The sequence below is a fragment of the Mixophyes fleayi genome, chromosome 4 (genome assembly GCF_038048845.1).
Source record: "Mixophyes fleayi isolate aMixFle1 chromosome 4, aMixFle1.hap1, whole genome shotgun sequence".
NCBI lineage: Eukaryota > Metazoa > Chordata > Amphibia > Anura > Limnodynastidae > Mixophyes > Mixophyes fleayi.
The window spans coordinates 279624173-279645228 of record NC_134405.1 but is presented as its reverse complement, the minus strand read 5'-3'; the positions used below and the strand labels follow the sequence as shown (position 1 = coordinate 279645228).

Sequence of the window (21056 nt, the reverse complement as noted above, 5' to 3'; positions counted from 1 at the left end):
TCCTTATGGAGTCCCAAGGCCTGTCAGCAATTAAACAATTGATCAGAGCGTGAGAGAGCTGTTCTGAGTTGTTAGTTGCGTCTAATCCCACTTGTTGTCTAGCTGCAATGTACCTCATTGATACATTCATATATTGTATCAATGAACCTCATTGATACAGTGAGGTTCATACAGCTAGACCCCATGTGAGATATAGCCATAACTAACCAATCAGGATGTCTTTCTCACATTCTGACCAATCAGGTTAGCATTGTCAATGGTTTATTTGTTTTGGATTAAACACTGGGAGAAACAAAGGGATCCTTGTGGATTTAGGTGAATAAAAAATTGGTTAATGACGGCTTGGAAGTCTATATTTAAATTAAGCATATTTTCCTGCTTGTGTTTTATTTTTTACAGTATTTTTTAAAGTGATACTTAAGGTTCCAATGGGCCCTGGATGCTAGGACATGTTGGCGCTTGTAGTTCTACAAGTGCCAGCATGCCCTAGCAACCATGTTTATGCTGACACTTGTAGTATCGCCATCACCAGTTTACCCAAGCAATTTATGGCTGGTCCAGTAATACATAAATGCTATTTTTTTACTACTTGACACTACTATCCCTACATTCACTTGTTATCTAAAATGTGTTTTATTTTTCCTTAACAATAAATCCAAATTGATGATGATGAATGGTGTCTCAATACGCATACACATCATAATATATTAAATGTGTATTCATGTGTACGCATTTACTTGTTTATTTTGAGTTGCACCTATCTTATGATCAAAGTGTAAATGCCTTTTCATGTATGGTACAAATTTTACGTCTGGAGTTTTGGACTCAAATGCTTCCAACTCTTATTGACCTCTTAAACATCTTTTTTTAACAAATTCACACAACTCATATACCAGCTGAAAGAATAATAATAATCCACAAAAAACTCTCATAAAGGCAGAATTCAATATACTAAATTCAGGTGGCAGGTATAAAGTTTTCAAAAATTATCATTTATTGATGTATACATCAGAACAAAAGGAGGGAAATTTGGGGAGAAAGAGGTAAGCCGACATTTGAGTAAAAAAGTGCTTAATAGTGAGGCCTTACCACGGGTTTACGTAGCGCCACTAATTTCGCTTCGCTGTACAGAGAATGTACACAGTCCCTGCCTATTTGGAGTTTACAGTCTAAATTCCCTAAAGAAAGAGATACTAAGGTCAATTTAATAGCAGCCAATTAATCTGCTAGTATGTTTTTGGAAAGTAGGAGGAAACCCACACATACACGAGGAGAACATACAAACTCCACACAGATAAGGCTGTGAGGCAGAAGTGCTAACCACTAAGCTAATGTGCTGATAGTACATTTGTATTCATTTGAATAGTTTAATCAATATGGTAGTATTTTTTAGTTTATATCTTTTTTATATATTAGATGTATGCAGATGACAGCTCAATAAGTTAAAACCAGCCGTCCTCAGCATTATATATATGAATATAACAGATGATATGCATAACACTATTGGGTCTTGCACATGGTATATTATTATGATATTATTACTTGCACATATAACAATATGCAGCTCAGTTCAATAATGTTTCTTTCTTTCTTTATAAGCCCAGCTGCTTGTGGAAACTGACACTTTTGGCAGTCAAGTCCGGATTAAAGGAAAAGAGACAGAATTTTACCTTTGCATGAATAGAAAAGGCAAGCTTGTTGGGAAGGTAAGTTTTTCACATTAGTAAATTACTAAAGACAGATAACCAAAAATATGGTATGACGTTATAGGATACTAATTCCATGCTTCATTTTGGATGCCTGTTGCAGTAAAACAATCAAAGCAACCAAATTTGAAATAATCATACTATCCAAATACATCAGTAGTCTGGATTCTTAGAAATTCTGAATCCTAAGTTAAGTTTCCAGTGAAAGGAATTGGAAATACCATATAAAACTCAAGAAAGCCCTTCTTATGGAGTCATTAAATTGCTAATTTCACTATACCGTTTCAACAGGTCGTACCACTAGAAAAAATGTACACCCCTTTGAACAATTTTTATTGAACATTTTGTTATTGCATTTAAATGTGGTTTTTTTCCCACTCTGTGCGTAAAATATGGCACACTATTTTCACAAAAGCATTGCTTTTCAGCTACCTGCTTTGTAAAAAAATAATAAATAAAACATAAAAATTATTTTATTGGCATATAAATCCCTTACTGACATATATGCAATTTATTGCTGGGTCTAACCACTGCATACAGGGAACATCTCACAAGACCTGCTGTTTTGGAAATGCTCTGACCCAGATCCTCACTTTTGCTGATTTTTCCTGCTATCAACACAGAAAATTCAAGAACTTACTGTTCACTTGCTGCCTAATATATCCCACCCCTGACAGGTGCTATTGTATTCAGAAAATCAATGTTACTCACTTCACTTGTCAATGGTTTTAATGTCGTGGCTGCTTGGTGTATATATATATATATATATATATATATATATATATATATATATATATATATATATACTGTTTGAAGTAGAAATTTAGTGGATGTTTGGAAATTTAGAAGTGACGGTATAATAACTATAAATAAATGCAATTTAATAGATTTACAATGAAGGCAGTAGGAGAAGTTGTGTTATGTCATACTGTTGTATACCAGCTCACTTTGACCACTGTATATAGTTTAAGGAGCCCGTCCCAGTGGTTTGGATGCGTCCTCATCCCATAATGGCCATGATTTGGATGGATGTGGACATAATTTAATGGCTGAAAGCATGGAAATTATCACATTGAGAATGTTGTTAGGTATGATAGAAGTTTTTTTCTGTGAGTCTATATCTAGAAATGTAGTTGGTTGCTGGTATTACAAACTATCCCACAGTTCCATGCAATGACTTGTTCAAACCAAGAAGTATAATTACTAAACTGCGGTTTTGAGAAAGTGGAGATGTCGCCTATAGCAACCAATCAGATACTAGCTGTCATTTTGAAGAATGTACTAAATAAATGATAACTAGAATCTGATTGGTTACTATAGGCAACATATCCTCTTTTTTAAACCTGCATTCTTGTAAATATACCCCCAAGAGTCTAGGTTAAATATATAATTTGCAGCAAGGCATTTTCTTATCAGTTTTGCAAAGGATCAAAATGAAGTGAAAACAACATTTTATAAAGCTTGAAAATAGTGTTAAGAAAATTTAGTCAGGAAGGAAAAATCAAGATCACAATTAACATATGAGCTCACATTGTCCAGGAAAATATCCCCCTCTCTGTACGAATAGGTCATATTCAACTATAATCACTTTAGGCGCTGTAGTAAAATATCTGGCTATTGTAACTCTAATACCCCCTCATAACCAAAGAGTAATTTCATGACACACTCTAGTAGCAATGGCTTGGTCAGTGAATTTGCAAACACAGGGGGACAGTAGCTTATACAGTTCAATGTTGCCTTTGTCTTTTAAATAAATTAAATTTACGTCCCTCAGACATTAGTACTTTACATAAATGTATTTGACACTGTAGGTTCCTTCCTTCTTTTCTAACAACTTTACATATATTTAAATGTGTTTAGAATAGTAGGGGTTGTTTTGTGCATGTCCATAGCCAAGTCTGGGACTGGAGCGATGTTTCAGTTGATTAAAGTGCTACTGTTGTTTGTTTTCATACTGACCCTGCATATTTTTCCATTCCAAAGGCAAGCTGGGCTCGGTGCAGGGGGGCATCTGCCCACTCCCACCCCCAGGTGTTATAGCTAGAGTCTTAAACATGAACTCTTAGAACGGGCAGTACAGTTCTTTGCCTATAGTAGCCACCTTTCCCGTAGAGCTTGTATTGCTCACAGGTACTTGGATACCCCCATGTCCTAACTTTAGAAGTAAGAGCTTATGTTTGAAGCACATAGCAAAGAAGGTTGGAGACGCACCAGAAGAGTGATACCAACCATGGAACGGTTCTAAACATGGCAATCTGCGGAAATGGTCAAATATATAGGCAAGGGTCATGGCTGCAAGCAAACAGGCAAGTCCAGTGTTCAGGCAGATGTCAGGACAATTAGCAAACAAGCAAGTCTAGTATCAATGCAGGGATCAGGGAAACGAGCAAACAGGCAAGTCCAGTATTTAGGCAGGGCCACAACAATAGTTAAACAGAAATAAGCAGAGTATACAAAGGAGGATCCTGGAGCAGGTAAGCAGAGAAAGTCACAGAAGCTATATCCGGCAGGGAGGCTAAGCCCTCACTGTCCTAAATTTGTCCAATCCAGAAGCAGGGTAGAACCTGCACTTATTGGTTCCCATGAGGCTGGTAATTATTAAATGAAGTCTGCACGCGCACGCCCGGCTGTTTGGCAGTTCCCGGAGCACAGCGGCAGTGAAAAGGAGCATTGCGGTTGCCAAGGCAACAGCCAGGATGCTCAGGTCGAAAGTGATGCCCCAGTTGCCTAAGCAACAGTCGGAATGCAAAGAGGAGACACAGACAGGCCGTTGTGAGCAGCACGGTGGCCCATGACAGTACCCCACCCTTGAGGAGGGGTGAAGGTACCCCTACATCCCGGTTTCCTAAGAAATCAGTTGAAGAATTCCTCAATAAGGTTGTCAGTGTGTAGATTCCTCCACGAAACCAAGGAACGTTGCTCTGGGCCGTAGCCATTCCAATGCATCAGGTAATGAACCTACCCTTAAACCCTCTTAGAATCAAGAATATTTCCTACCACAAACTCTTGACATCCATTCTCTATGACAGGCGGGGGTCTCTGCGAAAGGCATGACCTAAATTTGCTCAAGGTGAAGGCAGGTTTTAAAAGAGAACACTGGAAGGTGTTAGGTATTTTATAATATCCTGGTGACTGGGGTAAGTCCACAATAAAGTCCATGAACAGATGGGTCCAAGGTCTAACAGGAATGGGTAAAGGCATTAATCGATCAGGAGGGCTTCTTTGAGAAGATTTATGTTTGGAGCACACCTTGCAAGAGAGGATGTATTCCCTGATATCAGCAGACAAAGATGGCACAAAACCACACAAGATAACTTTTTGATGGTCTTAGTAATACCAGGGTGTCCGGAAGTCTTATTGTAATGAGACTCAGAAAACAATGTCTTCATAAGATGATGTGGATTGATGAGACACAAAACTGCGAGACAGGGTGTTAACCTTAACTTTTCTTGAGCCTGGTCGGAAGGTGATTATAAATATGGAGCGAATAAAAAAGAGAGCCCATTGTGTTTATCTTGAGTTTAATCCTTTGGCTGACTCAATGTACGAGAGATTCTTATGATTGGTTAATATCGAGATGACATGCGTAGCTCCTTCATGCCAGTGACGCCACATCTCAAAGGCCCACTTGATAGCTAAAAGTTCCCGATTGCCCACATCATAACTGGCTTCTGCAGGCAAAAACTTGTGGGACATGTAGGCACATGGGTGGAAGCGATGGTCATCAATATCTTTTTGAGATAAAACCGTTCCCACACCTACCTCGACTATGAAGGGCGACTCCGAGTTAGGATGTGTGAGAACCGAGGCTAATATGAAGGTACATTTCAAAGCTTCAAAGGAAGCCATTGCCGCAGAAGACCAGTTGGCTGTATCTGCCCCCTTGCGGGTAAGAGCGGTGAAGGGTGTCACAAGGATGGAAAAAGAACAAATAAACCTTCTATAATAATTTGCAAAGCCCAAGAACCTCTGTATTACTTTCAGATTTGTAGGGAGTAACCAATCCAGAATACTTGAACCTTGCTAGGATCCATGGAAAATCCACTAGGAGTGATGACATACCTGAGGAAGGAGACCTTGTTGACCTTGAACTCACAGTTTTCAAGTTTAGCATATAGATGGTGCTGTCAGAGTTTAAGGAAGACCTTCCTGACATGCTGGTGATGTTGGGTAGTGACTGAGAGTAAATCAGAATATCATCATGATATACAACGACAAAAGTTCCCAGGAATTTATGAAGGACGTTATTGATCAATTCCTGGAAGACTGCTAGTTTGTTGCAGAGGCCGAATGGCATCACTAGATATTCATAGTGACCTATTTGGGTGTTCAAGGCTGTCTTCCACTTGTCGCTGTCACGGAGGTGACTTTAGTACCTGCAAGTATTGGCTCAGCTACACAAGGAGGCGCGGAGTCTAACACGCCGCCGGTATTCACCAGGGACCCCCGCAAGGGATTTTGGATTTTGCGGCGAACGACGTGCAGGTCGCGGCCCTCCCAGGCAGCTACTTGCGAGGTAAGGGCAAATCCGTAGAGGTACAGGCCGAGTCAGAACCAAGCGGGCAGATAAGGTACAAAATCAGGAGACAGAGGATAGTTAGCAGGCCGAGGTCAAACCGAAGAATCAATGCAGGACACAGGGAGAATCCAAAGGCGAGGTCAGGAAGCCGGGTCAATAACGGGAATCAATAGAATGAATACACTAAGGATGGCTGGAACGCTGGAGGCTAGGTAACTAGTTGCTCTGGCATCCTAGTGATCTCAGAGCAGGATATATATAGTAAGACCTTCACCCTCATTGGTGGGCAGTGATTTGGCGGCCAGACAGCTGGCCGCCGACAGAAAGTCTCGGCAGCGCGTCCCGTTGTCATGGCGACGGGCGCGCATGCGCACACCGCCGCCGGAAGATGCGTCTCCGTTGCCTAGCAACGGGACGCTCAGGGAGAGTCAGACGTCCGTCCCTGCTTAGCGTGGAGGCGCGGGGACGGCGTCTGACAGTCGCCTTCTCAGATGCGGATTAGATTGTAAGCTCCACAAAGGTCTATCTTAGTGAATATCTCTGATCAAAGAGGACAGGGATGAGCGGAAAAGTGTTTTTGTAATTTTGTTTAGCCCTCGGTAATCGATACATGGTCTCAGGCTGCCATCTTTCTTGGCTACAAAGTGTATTACCTCTCGTCGATCCTCGCGCTACCAGCCGCCTGTCAATTCTGGGTTGCGGCAATGCCGATCATGTGACCCCCTGCGTGGAATTCAAACTCCACCTGTCTTCCTATATATATCGCGCTCTGACACAAGTCCTGTGTCAGAGCAACAAGTTACGTTTCCTGACTCCTCCTCCCTGTCTTCTAGCTCCCTGTGTCTCTCTGTGTTCTCTTGCATCTCCTGAGTTTTCCCTGTGTACAAGACCCAGCTTGACCTCGCTACTCTGTTTGGATTCTCCTTTGGCGTGATGGACTTATGCTAACATGTACCAGACCGGGCTCGGCCCTCACTACTCTGTTTGGATTCTCCTTTGGCGTGACAGACATCTGCCACTGTATACCAGACCCAGCTGTGCCTCACCAACCTCTGGAAGGATCCCCGCTGCACATTGGACCCTGCCTCAGGTACCATTTTTGTATTACCTTGCTGCTAGTCTATCCATTCCTCAAGTCTGTAAGATCAGTAGGGGCCACGATCTGCAGTTTCTCAGCAGCCAAGCCCATCCTGCCTTGCGGAAGTTCTTGTTGAAGACCCGAGAGGCTGTTAGACTCTGTGCCCTGCTGAGCTGGTGCCAATACTGACTAAGGGACTCCCCTGAGCATAACAGTTTGCTCTGACCCCCAAAAGATGGAAGAAGCAGGCAATCCTCCACCACGGGACCTCCTGGGGCAGATAGTAGGTCGATTAGATGAACAAGAGAAAAACCAGACCCAACTCTTAAAATCTCTTAGAGGCCTTTCTACTTGAATGGATACCCTGCAGAACACTCTGGCAGCTCAGTTTAACCCTCCATCTTTCGCTCCCCCAGTGGCTGATGCTGCTGTCGCTCCCTCTACTTCCTTGCAACCCTGGATGCACTCATCACCCTCTGTAATCAAATTGATATCAGCTTCAGAGAGAGAAATCTAGAGAGCGAGATCTCCCGGCGTTCCATTCCTCGCTTAGCACCAAGGATCCAAGTTCCCATTACACCTGTTGAGGGACCCATGCAGCTGGGTCAAACTCGGCTTACACCATAAGAGCAGGAGAGACGTTTTAAAAATAACTTATGTCTCTACTGTGGCGAACCTGGACATCTCCTTAATCTTTGTCCTAAGTGCTGGGGAAACGAGAAAGCCTAACTGGTTCTGGAGAAGCCAGGTTAGGTAGATCTGAAATCTCTCCACATGATACCAATTTTTCTATTGAAGTTACCCTCTGTCTTTCTGATCCCCAAGTTCCTCTCTTGGCACTTATTGATTCCGGAGCCGCGGGGAATTTCATGTCTGACGACACTGCTAGTAAGCTCTCCATGCCCACTGTCCCTCTTCTTCAAACCATTGCTATCACCGCCATCGATGGCAGCAAGTTTATGAGGGGTTCTATTATGAATCATACTACGCACCTGATTCTGCAAGTTGGGGCTCTCCATAACGAATCCATCTCCTTCCTGGTAATTCCTAAGGCTGTCAGTCCTCTGGTGTTAGGCCTCCCCTGGCTCAAAGCCCATCCTCCTGTCCTGGATTGGAAATCAGCCCAAGTGCTATCCTGGGGTCCCACTTGTCACTACAGATGTCTCCAGAGGATCCTTCCGCTTAGTCACTCCCCTTGTCTTAATACTTCCATTACGGATATTCCGCCTCAATATGCCATCTTTGCGGATGTATTTTGTGAACAAGAAGCTTCCAAGCAACCCCCTACCGTCCATGGTATAATGCTATAGAATTATTACCTGAGAAGTGTCCCCCATGGGGTCGGATATATCCTCTTTCTCTGCTGAATCACAGGCTTTGTCGACCTTTATTGATGACAATCTGAAGAGAGGTTTTATTCGAAAATCTACTTCCCCTGTGGATGCCGGCTTCTTTTCCGTTAAGAAGAAAGATGGGGGTCCTCGCCCCTGCATCGATTATCGGGGTTTGAATGCTATCACCATAAAAAACAGGTACCCCTTGCATCTCATTTCCGAACTCTTCGACCAAAATAAAGGAGCTTCTGTGTTCACGAAACTAGACCTTCGAGACGCCTATAATTTAATTTGAATTATGAAAGGGGACGAATGGAAGACGGCCTTTAATACGCATGATAGTGACTTTGAATATAATGTAATGCCCTTCGGGCTGTGTAATGCCCCAGCGTTGTCCCAACACTTTATGAACGAGATCTTCCAGGACCTACTTTATTATTCCGTAATAATCTATTTAGATGACATCCTTAATTTTCTGCTGACCTAAAAACGCACCATGAACATTCTACTGTCTTGAGACGACTTCGACAGCATCAATTATTATTCTTCAAATTAGAAAAATGTATTTTTGATTCCAGTTAACTTCCTTTCCTGGGCTATATTGCTTCCGGCTCTGGTCTCCAAATGGATCCAGAAAAACTCAAGGCTTTACTGGACTGGCCCCAGCCTCATGGTCTAAAGGCAACTCAAAGATTTTTAGGTTTTACCAATTATTATAGACAGTTCATTCAGGGATTCTCTTCTCTAGTGGCTGCTATCACAGCCTTGACCAACCAGTCTGCTAACTCCAAGGTTTGGCCATGAGAAACAGTGGAAGCCTACCTTCAGCTTAAAAAGGCCTTCACCTCTGCCCCTATTCTACGACAACCAGATACTACCTGACCTTTCATTCTGGAGGTAGATGCCTCTACTATTGGTTTCGGGGCTGTCTTGTCCCAAAAATCTACTTCTGGAAGACACTTCCTCTGTGAATTCTTCTCCCAGAAACAATTTGCTACAGAAAGAAATTGCAAAATAGGTGACCGTGTGTTGCTTGCTATGAAATTGGCCTTAGAGGAGTGGAGACTTCTACTGGAAGGAGCATCCTTTCCTATAACTATTTTCACCGACCACAAAAATCTGTCATACCTCTAATCTGCCACTTGTTTAAACCCACGACAAGCAAGATGGTCTCTCTTTTTCTCTCGCTTTAATATGCAGATCACATTTAGACATGGAGTTAAGAACACCAAGGCAGACGCACTCTTGTGTTCTTTTGATGCCAACGATCAGGAAGATCTAAATCAAAACACATTTTTGATCCTTAATGTATTCTGGCAACTACACCCACCAGCCAAGCTATTCCTAGGGGGAAGACCTATGTGCCCCTTCATCTTCGGAACAACCTTCTTAAGTGGGTAATGCTGGCATCAAGAAGACTCAAGAACTCATCCGCCGCAACTATTGGTGGCCGACACTACTGTCAGATGTTCGACTATTTGTCTCCTCCTGCACCATCTATGCACAGAATAAAACATCTAGACAAAGTCCATACAGGTTCCTTCACCCACTTCCTGTTCCTGATCGTCCTTTGAGCAATTTGTCTATGGATTTTATTACTGACCTTCCATTATCTAAAGGATATTCAGTGGTTTGGGTAGTCACTGACCTTCTCTCCCAGGCAGTCCACTTTGTACCGCTAAAGGCTCTTCCATCTTCATCTTCCCTAGCTCAGCTCTTCATTAAAGACATCTTTCGGTTGCATGGATGTCCTGATGAGATCGTTTCAGACCGTGGTACCCAAGTCGTGGCCAAATTCTGGAGAGCCTTCTGTCATCTTTGTGGAATTAAGCTAAACTTCTCCTCCGCTGATCTGAGGGTGGTAAACCCTCAGATCAATGATCTAACGGAGAGAACAAATCAAGAATTGGCGAAATTCCTAAGATGTTATGTATCACCAGCAAACGATGATTGGGTCGACTTATTACCTTGGGCCGAATTCACCCACAACAACCTATCTCATGAATCCACTTCATTGTCACCCTTTTTCACTCTCCAGGGCGTCCATCCACGTCTTCCTCCATTTGCTAATCCAGTGGTTACCAACCCTGTTGCAATAAGACTTGAACTTCCACTACCTTAAAAATTCTGAATGTATTCCATATCCCCTGACTCAAGCCGGTGGCCATCAATAAATTTACCTTTCTTAGGAAAAGACCTGCTCCCACCTCTGTACAAGATCAGGAATTCGAGGTCAAAGAGATTATTAATTCATCCAGAGGGATGCTGCAATTCTTAATTGATTGGAAGGGCTATGGCCCAGAAGACCATTCTTGGATCTTGGCTCGGGATATTCACGCACCCCTTCTTCTAAAACTGTTCCACAAGAGATTTCCCAACAAGCCGTTTAGGGTGTCCAGAGTCCACCCCTAAAAAGAGGGGGTACTGTAATACTCACCTCTCCTCAATCTTTGCGCTGCCGGCTGCCTGTCACTTCTGGGTTGCGGCAGCGCCGATCATATGACCCCTGGCGGGTAATTCACACTCCCCCTGTCTTCCTATATATATTGCGCTCTGACACAAGTCCTGTGTCAGAGCAACAAGATACATCATGACTTCTGCTCCCTGTCTTCTAGCTCCCTGTGTCTCTCTGTGTTCTCCTGCATCTCCTGAGTTTTCCCTGTGTACCAGTCCTGGCTTGACCTCACTACTCTGTTTGGATTCTCCTTTGGCGTGACGGCACCTGCTAACATGTACCAGACCCAGCTCGGCCCTCACTACTCTGTTTGGATTCTCCTTTGGCATGACAGACATCTTCCACTGTGTACCAGACCCGGCTGTGCCTCACCAACCTCTGGAAGGATCCCCGCTGCACATTGGACCCTGCCTCAGGTACCGCTTTCATATTACCTTGCTGCTAGTCTATCCATTCCTCAAGTCTGTAAGCTCAGTAGGGGCCGCAAACCTGCAGTTTCTCAGCAGCCAAGCCCATCCTGTCTTGGTGAAGACCTGAGAGGCTGTTAGACTCCTCGTCCTGCTGAGCTGGTGCCAATATTGACTGAGGGACTCCCCTGAGCATAACCCAAAGAAGAAACCAGCTCCTGCTGGTGACTTTGAAGGCCTAATTAAGCCTTTTTGTAAATTCTTCTCCATGTATGGCTCCATGGCATTGGTTTCAGGAATGGAGCCAGCATACAGTCTACCCTTAAGTAGTTTCAAACCAGGAACAAGATCAATGGTGCAATCATACTCCCATTGTGGAGGAAGGATATCCACTTTTTTTTAAAAGACATCCTGGAAATCTCTATATGGAAGAGACAGCAGATCCGAAAAAGCCTGTATGGCCTGGAGAGGTAGGGTCAAACAAGAAGAAGAACAGAAGGAGCTCCACTGAACAATTTCCCCCTTACGCCAATTGATAAGAAGGTTATGGAGTGAAAGTGGGTATGACCCAGAATTAGTGGCACCAAGGAGCAGTGTATCAAGTACAGTGTTAATGTCTCAGAATGGGGGGTGCCTACCATGAAATGTAGTGGGTGTGTGTGCAGAACAATCTTGCCTTCCAGTCCATACACAGAAATAGCTGACTCTAGTTGGATAGCTGGATGCTGAAAGTCTTGGCCAATCCTGGGTCCAAAAAATTTCCAGCAGCCCCACAGTCCAGGAAGGCGGAAACAGGGACTGTATATGCATTGACAGAAATCTGAGCAGGAATCAATTCTTGGAAGAGACTATTTTCAGGCCTAAGTGAACACCTTCCACATTCGCTTGGCCTGGTCTTTTCCCGGTTTGTTGAGGCATGCGCAAAAGAGATGTCCCCTAATGCTGCAGAATAGGCAGAGACCCAGGGAGCATCTTCTCGACCTTTCTTCGGGGGAAAGCTCCCAACTGCATATGCTCGGCAGTGTCACTAGAAGAGAGAAAAGGATCAAATTGTACAAATGAGGATGAAGACTCTTTCCCCGGTTTGACCTCCTTAATCCATCTATCTATCTGGATGGCCAACTGCATGAGGTTGGAGCAGAATATTGTTAGGAGAATCCTTGATCTATTCTGAAAACCCATGGCAAAACTTATTGCGGAGGGCTGGATTGTTCTATTCGATGTCAGTGGTACAGTGCCGGATCTCAGTGCAGGACTCTTCAGCCATTTGCTGACCTTGCTTTAGGGATGTGCTTTGGCAGAAGCCACCCGGTCTAGATCATCATATAGCAGTCCTAGGGCATTAAAAAAAACGCATCTATAGATTGAAGTATGGGACTACTTGGACCCAAATTGAAGGCCCAGGACTGAGGATCTCCCTGGAGAAGTGATATTACTATTCCCACTCTTTGCTGTTCTGATCCCGAGGAGCGGGGACTCAAGTGGAAATAAAGCTTGCAACTCTCCTTGATGTTGTGGAAGAGCCTTTGATCTCCAGATAAGCGATATGGAAGAATTAACATAGGCTTCGCCGCAGTAGCCTTGGTGGCCAGAGAGGAATTTTTAGGCCTCTTCTTGAATCATCGAATGGTGTGAAAGTTCTCGAACCACTTTGGACAGGGTCTGGATCTGACCAGCCAGAACCTGGCTGGAGTAGAGCTAGTCTGGCTGTCATCCATCAAAGCGAGTTCTGCGAATAATTGTGCTTTAGGCCAGTTATAATAATGTTATAGTTAGAGTCTCAAACATGAATTCCTATAATGAGCAGTAGACGTCTTAGCCTTTGAACACTGATGTTGTTATCACTTTTAGTGACATGTTGTTTGTTTACTTATTTATTAAAATTTTTGTTTGAATTTGCAAAGGTTCGTGCTGATAATCATCATCAGCATGAATTGTTGCATTAGACCTCCAGCAGCTGCAAGAGATATGGCTATATATATATAGTTGTGTGAAAGTCTGACTCAGTCGCATTTACTTGAACACGCCTTTACTGTACTGTGCTTCCTGCCTATGTTTACCTGCCCCATCCCACCTCTCTAAGTGGAAAGAGTTGCAATAGTAAGCGTACACATTGTTTGTACACTTGTGCAGTACAGAAGTTTGTACTTTAAACAAATGGGCATAGGTCCAACTCAGTATGGGCCCTTTTTATGTCTAGGGTGCCTGTTCATTAAGCCTTAAACATGTTTCTGCATGACGCTGGTATATTGAAGTATGTCTGCTATTTAACAAAAGCATAATGCAGAGATATCATAGATTTAAGCATTGCATTAAACCGAAGTCCCTATAATTCTCAAAGGTGGCTTGGGCTTTTCGGAGCTGGACCCCGAGGGACAATTTGGCCTATGGGGAGAGCTTCACAGGCTAGGGACCTTCGGATCCCTCTCCAGCAGCCATTAGGCTTTGCCCTCCGTTAAATACTGATAATAGCTCTGTGCATTTGCAACCAAGGGTCACCATATTAACCCAGCCAAACAATATATTATATGTATAACACATGCACATATATATATATATATATATATATATATATATATATATAAAGCACATTCTATCTGGACTCTAGGCATTATCAGAATTTCAGAGTTGTGTTTCACCTTCTCTGCCTATAATGGCAGTACGGTGCAGTTAGAGATGAACAGCCCAATCAAGACATCTCATGACAATCAATTGCACCATCATCATCATCATCAGTTATTTATATAGTGCCACTATTTCCGCAGCACTGTACAGAGGACTCACTCCCATCAATCCCTGCCCCATTGGAGCTTACAGTCTAAATCCCTTAACATACACACCCACAGACACACAGACAGAGAGACTAGGGTCAATTTTTAATAGCAGCCAATTAACCTACTAGTATGTTTTGGAGTGTGGGAGGAAACCGGAGCACCTGGAGGAAACCCATGCAAAACATAGGGAGAAAATACATACTCCACACAGATAAGGCCATGGTTGGAAATTGAACTCATGACCCCAGTGCTGTGAGGCAGAAGTGATAACCACCCCGGCACCAGTTTTATACAAAAAATACAATTATATTATTCTGCTTTTCTGTTGATTGAAAAATATGTATTTATTTATAAGGCATTTCTTGCCCTGTGTCTTAGTTGTTTGATTAATGTACACTGAAATCCAAACTATAGACTAAAAGTTTGAAAAAATGCAAACTGTTTTTTAGTATTCTTGCTAATGAAAATCGTTCGCTAAAGAGAAAAAATGCACTCTGTGTATGTGACTTTAGTTTTTGATAAGTGTTTACTACAGACATGTAGCAGTGGCCCTTAATGTATAGACTTTTTTTAGCCAGTTTTTAGTTTGTGAGATTCCAGGATGTTAGGTCAGGTGCCCAATAGGAACCCCTGGCACCTTAGGGTTATTTGGACAGGCAAATAGAGAGGAGAAGATACAAAGGTATCTTTATTATAGAATGGTTAAAGAACTGTAAACACCCAAGTGGTCACTAAGGCTTCAGCATCACCCAACAGTATTGTGTCCTATATCCCATAACTGTTACAATAATATAATTATTAGAGATGGTCACTGACCCCCGTGTTTTGGTTTTGGTTTTTGTTTTGGATCTGGATTACCTTCGTGTTTTGGTTTTGCAAAACCGCCGTTGCGTGTTATGGTTTTGGTTTTGTTTGGTTTTGTCTTGCTATTTTGTTGGAAAAATCAATGTTTTTGGGCCTAAAATAACCAAATTTAGTGCTCCACCTGTTTCTTAAGTAAAATAAGTAATGTAATTGTAAAGCTAATAAATTATCAAAAAAACAGTTTCATTCCTGGTAGGAAGGCCTTCATTAATTCTACACACAAACCAGATTGTCTTCCTCTCCATCTATGCATATTGGCAATGCAGGCCATCGTCTTTGGGTGTATATTACACCCTACACTTATAGTTAAATATGTAAAGAAATGGACAAAGGCAGTTTGGTTTCTGTCTCTATAGGCCCCTCTCCAGTTGTAGAAAATACAAAAAAAATCAGCCGTTATAGACTGTACAATATTATTTGTAATGGACAAAGGCAGTTTGGGGTCAGTCTGTGTATGACACCCTACCCATAATGAGAAATTGCCAAAACAGTAACCTTTCAAGATGGTACGTGATATGGAAATGCCCCAAGTCCCTTTCCTCTTTGGGGGTAGATTGAACCCTAGACTGAAATAGAAAGTTTTAAAAAAGATGTTATCTTCATCATCTGGATCTTCATCCTCACCCTCATCATGTGTACGTCATCATCACAGACTATCAATTCATCGCTGCTTGAATCCACCATTAGAGAACAGTCAGTGCTTGGATGTCTTTGATGGTGAAGGCCTTCCTCGTGGAAGATGTAGTTCATTTTTATAAACACCATTTTCTCCACATTTTGGGAAGTAACCTTCTACGGCGATTACTGACTAAGTTCCCGGCTGTACTGAATACTCGTTCAGAGTACACACTGGAGGGTGGGCAGCTTAGGTATTGCAAAGCAAGTTTGTACATGGGTTTCTAAATGGCCTGCTTTTCCTCCCAGTAAGGAAAGGGACTGTCTGACATTTCCATATCAATTACATGTACAGGGTGGAATTCCAGCTAGTTACCACCTCTTGCTTAAGTTGGTGGCAGGGCAAGTTAAACTGCTCTTGGAGCTGCTGTAATCTCCTACATGCTGTGGCTGAATGTCTGAAATGGCCTGAAATTTTACGGACCACCGAAAGCATCTCCTGCACCTCACGGTTATTTCGTAGGAAGCTCTGCACCACCAAGTTGATGGTGTGAGCAAAACAGGGAATGTGCTGGAAATCACCCAGCTGTAATGCTCGCACTATATTGTTGGCGTTATCAGAAATGACATATCCTGGGGAGAGTCCAAGTGGTATAAGCCATGTATCAATATCTTTTTTGATTTGTGTATATCCATGTTTTTATTACATGTACTATATTAAACCATTTATATTGTAGACTTGGTAGTTTTCACTTTCCCAGCGCCATTAATTCTCCTATATTTTCTATACCTAAGGGTTCCAATAGACCCTTTAATGAGCAACAGGGGAGTTGCTAACAGCCAGGTTTACTTCGTTTAAAATATTTTACATTACTTGATTAATTTTTTATTGATCAATTCGTTATTAATAATTTATTCAACTGAGATTTATCAATTTAATTTATATTATATGTCCATATGTCTTTCCCTATTAGCGCCGAACCTTTATCCTGTGGTGGAATATTGTTTGTGAGTTGATATCTATTGTTGGTTGTGGCTGCTTGGGATTGTGGTGAATATTAAATACGGCCGATTTTATGAGCTGTAATGATAGATTCTTAAGAAGAGACCAATATCTCAGATCATTTAAACCTATGAATGATGCAGGTCCCCCTGTAGAAAATAGAGGTATATCTTCATTGTTTTATAAATTGGAAGACCTGTTAAAAACAGAGATGAGACACTGGTGGGACAGCGTTTCCCTACAAAAGTACATTGAATCCAATAGGATCCCTAGAGGTCTGAGAATTTTTAAAACTCTCTCTATTATCGATATTCCCATTTTACAAGAGAAATGGACTAATATATTAGATGGTTGTTCAGTCTCCCTCACAGCCTTAATAGACCATAGGGGGGATAAAGTTAAAAATACTGTTGAGGAAATTGACGCCATTAAGGAACAACTGGCTAAATATAAGGACCATAGTGGCTTCAAAGAACTTGATAGGATTACCAATGAAAGGGTAGAGAAGTTCGAACAAGATCTGGTATCAAGAAAATCTGATAAATTTGAGAGAGACAGAGAAGATTATGAGCAGAATAAAATTAGAACTTATAGGAAAAAACCATACAATGCACATTCTCATACAGAGAGTGCTAAACCTAGAGGCAATTTCCGTGAGAACAACACACGGAATTATATGAAGAAATCTTTGAGTCCCCCAAGAGAACGCCCTTATAGGAATAGTAAGAAGGAGGACTATGGGTCTAGAGTCCAGTCAAAACCAACTAATCTGGGTCAGAAACAGTACAATGAGAACAGGCATGACTCCAGATCCACTAAGGATTATCTAGAAGAGGGAGCTAAACCTAAGCATAGAGACCCTGAGAGATCCAACCCCAAAGATTTTTTAGGGGAGAGTCCAGGATGGGGTCCGTTGAGACACAAAAACAGATTCGATTCCCTACAATTAAGAACTCCAAAGAGAACAAGAGACCCAGAGGAAAGAGAGGAAGTTGAAAATGCATTTAGGAGAGCAAAATTGATGTAGTACTTTAGAGGGGTATTCAACCTCTCGAATAAACAGCTTACAATACTAGTCATTTAAAATTACTATCCAAAGGACTCAATTTTTCTCCCAGCAGAGAACCGAATTTGTTTGACCTCTTTTTGGAGCTAAATAAATACATTCGTAACCTTTGTAGGAAAAGATATTTTGCATGTAAGACACTTGTAGCCCACAATAAAGATGCACATCCTTTAATTCTAGATAAGGATGACGACACAGCATTATTACATCTAGAAACCTTGTGGGAGGAAAGTAACACCGATTGTAATGGTACCAGTAAGATTTTTGATATAAATTCAAGTAATATATCGGGAACTAAGTCATCTATGTTTAAACTTAAGTCGGGTTTCTTTCCCCTGAGCCACAAGAGCCCAGCTATCTCTGTTTTCTACAATAAAACTTTGGATGACTTTATGTCCCTGTGTGGGACAAAATTGAATTAGAAGTCCAAACTTCAGAATTCTGAATCTCTTGATAGGAACAGAAACCATAGAAAATATCAAGTATTGGGTGCACGAAATCTGAATAAATCAGAAAGACAAGCCCTCAAGGAGTTACAAGAGGATCTCTCTCTGGTCATAAAACCGGCAGATAAGGGAGGTGGGGTGGTGGTCATGAACCGCACCTCCTATATTGATGAAGCCTTGAAACAACTAGGAGACAATTTATTTTATAAACCTCTTGGAGGTGATCCTACCTTAAGCTTCCAGAGGGATATAAAAAATCTCTTGGATATTAAATTGATGAAGGGGGTGATATCTAAGGAGGAGTTTTTGTTTTTGTACACAGAACATCCGGTTATTCCCATTTTTATCACCTCCCAAAAATTCACAAATCCTTAGTTACCCCTCCTGGCAGACCTATTATTTCAGGTGTGGGTTCTCTGACTTCCAATCTTTCTTTTTTTGTTGATTATTATTTACAGAAGCATGTTGTTCATTTGAGGTCCCATATTCGTGATACTCTTCATATTCTAACCTTACTATATACAGTTAAATGGTGTGATGACTATGGGTTCCTAACACTTGATGTTCAAGCCTTATACACCAACATCCCCCATGAGAATGGTAAAGAAGTGATAAAATCCTTTATTAAAACAGATGATACTATCTCAGATGGCAGGCGTGACTTTATTATTGAAGCCATTTCTTTTATTCTATCTCATAACTATTTTTTATTTGAGGGGTGTTTTTATTTGCAGGTACTTGGAACGGCCATGGGGACCAGGTTCGCCCCGAGCTTTGCCAACTTATACATGGGCCAGCTTGAAGATGAACTCATTTGGAATGGTCCGTTCGGGTTGAGCCTGGTCCTCTATGGCTGTTTTATTGATGATCTTTTTATAATTTGGAAAGGTGGTGAGGCACGAGCACTTGAATTTGATTCCTTTCTTAATTGTAATTCATTTAATTTGAAATTTACACATACTTTCAGTACTACGCAGGTTAACTTCTTGGATATCACCCTTTCACATATGGGAGACAAAATAGTGAGTACCAATTTCAACAAACCGGTTGATGCCTGTAATTTCTTACACTTTACAAGCAATCATCATTATCCATGGAAAAAGAACATCCCCAAGAGCCAGGTGGTTAGGCTTAGACGTAATTGTTCTAATGATACCGATTTTCAAAATCAAACCAGTGGGATGTTGGAGAAATTCAGAGACAGGGGATACCCAAACCTTATTCTTCAAGAAGCAGAAACATTTGCCTCCTCTCTCAATCGAACCACCCTCTTGAGTACTGAGAAATTAGCAACAAGGGAGTGTAAACATAAAGATACACCTTGTTTGTGTCCACTTTCAATACAAAATCCAAACAAATTAAAAAAGTACTGTTTTCTAACTTTGGTATTTTGAAACAGGACAATATCCTGAATAGTTGTTTGGAAGATAGACCATTGGTAGTGTTTAAGAAGAACTTGGATTTAGGGAGAATTTTAGCACCAAGTATGCTTAGACAAAAAGAGAATACAAAAGAGAACTGTTGGCTCACTAGAAAACCCATGGGTAGTTTCTGTTGTAATAAATCCATCTGCCTTACCTGTAAACACCTTATTAATAAATCTAAGGAAGTGAAATCGAATTATCTGAATGTTAACTTCCCGATAAAGGGTTTTATTAACTGCGATACATCTTACGTGATATATGTTCTGGAATGTAAATGCAAACTGCAGTATGTGGGAAGGACCACGAGATCCTTAAAAACACGCTTCAGGGAACACAGGAGAAATATTATCAATAAAGTTATAGTTCATAGTGTTTCCAAACACTTTGACAATGTCTATAACGGTGACCCTGAGGGCTTACTACTCCTAGGGGTAGAACATGTTGGCACCACGACGAGAAGAGGCGATAGATTCTCCAAGCTTTGTTTGGCAGAATCGGCGTGGATTCTCAAACTTTCTACCTTGAGCCCTATGAGGCTCAATGAGGCGTTAGACCACCAATGCCTCAATTAGATTTCTGGTTCTGTTTAGTAGTTCAATATGACGTCTGGCCATTTGCTACTGTTCTCCTTTTTACATACATCCGTGTCTTTATATGCATCTACATTGTTATAGGTGTTTCCATGTGTTTCTCTATACATCTCTCTTTGTGGGTTTAATCTAGATTAATCTAGGTACTATTATACCTTAGTGTTTTATTTACTATTCAAGTACATTTTGTCTGTTCCAAATGGTTATATCTATATTTTGCTACTTTAGTGACCATTTTGGATATATTTCTACGTGGGTTTTCTGTTGATACCTAATTTGGACTTGTATCTAATTATATGGTATCTCATTACATTTTATTCTGTATTTTCCTTTTTTTATATATTTTTTTATATATTATATATTTGTTTTTTTATATTTAATATTTAATATTTATTATTTTTTATTTCTTGTTATTAATACATGTTTATGTGTATGGGTATGTGTATGTGTGTATTCTTTTATATATATATATATATATATATATATATATATATATATATATATATACATGCACTTTGCTGTTCTCAGACTTTTGCTTGTAGTTTTTGTATACCTATGTATATTAACATTACATTAGCAATAGGACCGTTGCATTGTAATCACCATTCTATATGTCTCTATAACGGGCTGTAGTAAATTTAACCCACCATCTGTTCCATCAGCATGTGTACACTGGATCTCACCTGAAGGGTTAATTATTATTGGTATACACACATCCACATATCGTTTATAAACCTCTATGAGGAGATGGTATGACAGCTTTGAGAAAGTCTCG

General features: G+C 41.3%; 1 protein-coding gene across 1 annotated transcript in view; it reads left to right on the top strand.

Annotated features, from left to right (window-relative positions):
* FGF18 (fibroblast growth factor 18) overlaps positions 1-21056 on the top strand; it is a 357374-nt gene that overhangs the window by 289996 nt on the left and 46322 nt on the right. Inside the window, exon 4 of the mRNA XM_075209783.1 lies at positions 1600-1706. Within this exon, the coding sequence (XP_075065884.1) occupies positions 1600-1706 (107 nt within the window). The remainder of the gene's footprint in view (positions 1-1599; positions 1707-21056) is intronic.